The sequence below is a fragment of the Haliaeetus leucocephalus genome, unplaced genomic scaffold (genome assembly GCF_000737465.1).
Source record: "Haliaeetus leucocephalus isolate CR32 unplaced genomic scaffold, Haliaeetus_leucocephalus-4.0 Scaffold162, whole genome shotgun sequence".
NCBI lineage: Eukaryota > Metazoa > Chordata > Aves > Accipitriformes > Accipitridae > Haliaeetus > Haliaeetus leucocephalus.
The window spans coordinates 15,857,300-15,859,475 of NW_010972598.1; the positions used below are offsets into that span (position 1 = coordinate 15,857,300).

The 2,176-nt window shown below is 58.0% G+C and overlaps 2 protein-coding genes across 2 annotated transcripts in view; one reads left to right on the forward strand and one right to left on the reverse strand.

The window, feature by feature from the left end:
• Positions 1 to 2,176, reverse strand: part of GCK (glucokinase (hexokinase 4)) — a 251,262-nt gene that overhangs the window by 199,148 nt on the left and 49,938 nt on the right. The window lies entirely within an intron of this gene.
• The window catches only part of DBNL (drebrin-like), a 16,753-nt gene continuing 16,411 nt past the window's right edge, over positions 1,835 to 2,176 (forward strand). Inside the window, exon 1 of the mRNA XM_010562933.1 lies at positions 1,835 to 1,905. Within this exon, the coding sequence (XP_010561235.1) occupies positions 1,835 to 1,905 (71 nt within the window). The remainder of the gene's footprint in view (positions 1,906 to 2,176) is intronic.

Below are 2,176 nucleotides of genomic sequence, written 5' to 3' on the forward strand. Positions count from 1 at the left end.
CCCCCATCCCACCCAGGGTCCCTCCAGTCAGATCCAGGGGCCCCCCAATCAGATCCAGGGTGCCCTCTTCCATCTGGGTGTCTCCATCCCACCCAGGACACTCCATCCCACGTGGGTACCCCCTTCTTCCTTAGGTTGTCCCTACCTTCCCCCATCCTCTTCAGGTGCCCCCATCCTCTGAGGGTGCCCCTGTCCTGTTGGGGTGCCCCTGTCCCATTTGGGTGCCTCCATGTAACAGGATAACCCCCCACCCCACCCGGGGTGACCCTGTCCCTCCAGGGTGGCCCCGTCCCACTGTACCTGAGTGTCCCCAATCTGCCTGGGTGTCCCCCTCACCCACATCAGCGGGATTCTCAGAGAGGGGTCCCCATCCCACCCCACACTGAGAGCAGGATGCCAGGGTCCCATCATGGCAGCTCCAAGCCAGCCTGGAAGACAGACCCATTGGAAAACCCTTTACCCCACCTTTTTCTCACAGGGTGAGCTCGTTCCCCCATGACGGGAACACACAGCTGGGATGGGTGCTCAACCTGCAGCACATCACCCAAGAGGGTGCTGGGATGGCACCAAATGGGGCTTCATCCAGCATCTCCAAGCAATTGCCTTCATCCCATCCCATCCCCTACAGCCTGACCGTGAACCCCAACCTCCAGCTGCACTTGCCACCTCCCCGTTTCACTGGACACTGGGGGGAACAGTCCCCAAATCCTGGGTCCCTGGGGCCACAAACTTCTCCCCACCCCTCCCTGCTGAGCCAGCAGCCCCTCGCTCTGCTCCACAAAGGTTCTTCAGTTGCTTTGCCTGAAATACTTCATGAAAAGGCTTTTGTAACATCTAAATAACTGGTGACCCTGGTCCCCCCCGCCCAAGTTTCTCAAGGAACAGCGAGAGGCAGCTGCAGGGTATCAGGCTGGCTGGCCCTTCCCAGCTCCCAGTCCTCCAGATGTTTTATTACCCTGCTTTTAATTAACATTTCCATCCATGTGCTGAATGGGGAGTTCACATCTGCCCCTTCCCAGGCAGCTCTTTGCTCTGTGTTTAAGGGTAGATGTGGTGAGGACAGCCCTTCCATGCAGGGTCTGGATGTGTCTGGGGGACTGCATGAACCCCGGGCTGCTAAAAAATATAAATAACCACTTAAAGTATTATTTTTCCCAACATTCTCCCAGCTGGCAGATAAAAAATGTGCAGCACAAGTCCACAAAGGAGCGAGGAGGTGGCTGGTTCCTGGCACAGGGCACGTGGAGGGTAACCGTCCCACACCGCCCAGCGGTCCCCATGTGACCCCCAACTTTGCAGGACCCCAAGCAAAAACACGGGAGCGCTGCGGTTTTGGGGTCTTTCCCAACATTTTTTGCATGTCCTAGAAACCCAGGAGAGCCTCTATGATGGGTTTGAAGGTCGCCATCAGAAGGCAACTGGTGCTCTGGAGGCAAAACCTCATTGCAACTCATTTCCCAAGAGGTTCCTGAGACCCCCCCCTGCCCCATTAAGCAATAATTAAGAGCATCCTGGCTGGGCAGGTGGGATGGGACATCCATGAGATGTAGGGGACAATGGTGGGATGGGATGTCCATGAGATGAAGGAGGCAATGGCAGGGTAGAGCCCTTCAAAACCATCTCATGCGATGTGTTGTCGCTGTGCAGCCCAAACCAAAAAGCAATTATGGGCACTTACGTGTGCCTCTAGGTCAGATCCCATCACCTGGCCTTTGCCCCAGCATGTCCTGGTGTTAAAAGCTGCTGGGATCCTGGCAACTGTGTCCTGAAGGTGCCACGAGGCGGGGGAAAAATGAGTCTCTGGAGCAGGGACAGAGAGGAGGAGCCGGGGGGAATGCTGCTGCAGATGGAGTGGTTGGAAATGAGTCTGGCCAGCAAGGTGCTGCAGCTGGGGGGGGGTGTAAGGTGGGACCATCGGACACCCCGGGGACCTTCAGCCACCCTGGGACTCTCAGCCACCTCGGGACCCTCAACCACCCCAGGACCCTCAACCACCCCAGGACCCTCAGCTGCTCCAGGACCCTTGGCCACCCCAGGACCTTCAGCCACCCTGGGATCCTTGGACAAGCCACGATGCTCGGCCACCCCATGAACAGTCTGGGACCCTTGGCAGCCCTCCCAGGACCCCCCCAGGACCTACAGCCACCTCAGGTCCCTTGGCTTTCCTGGGACCCTC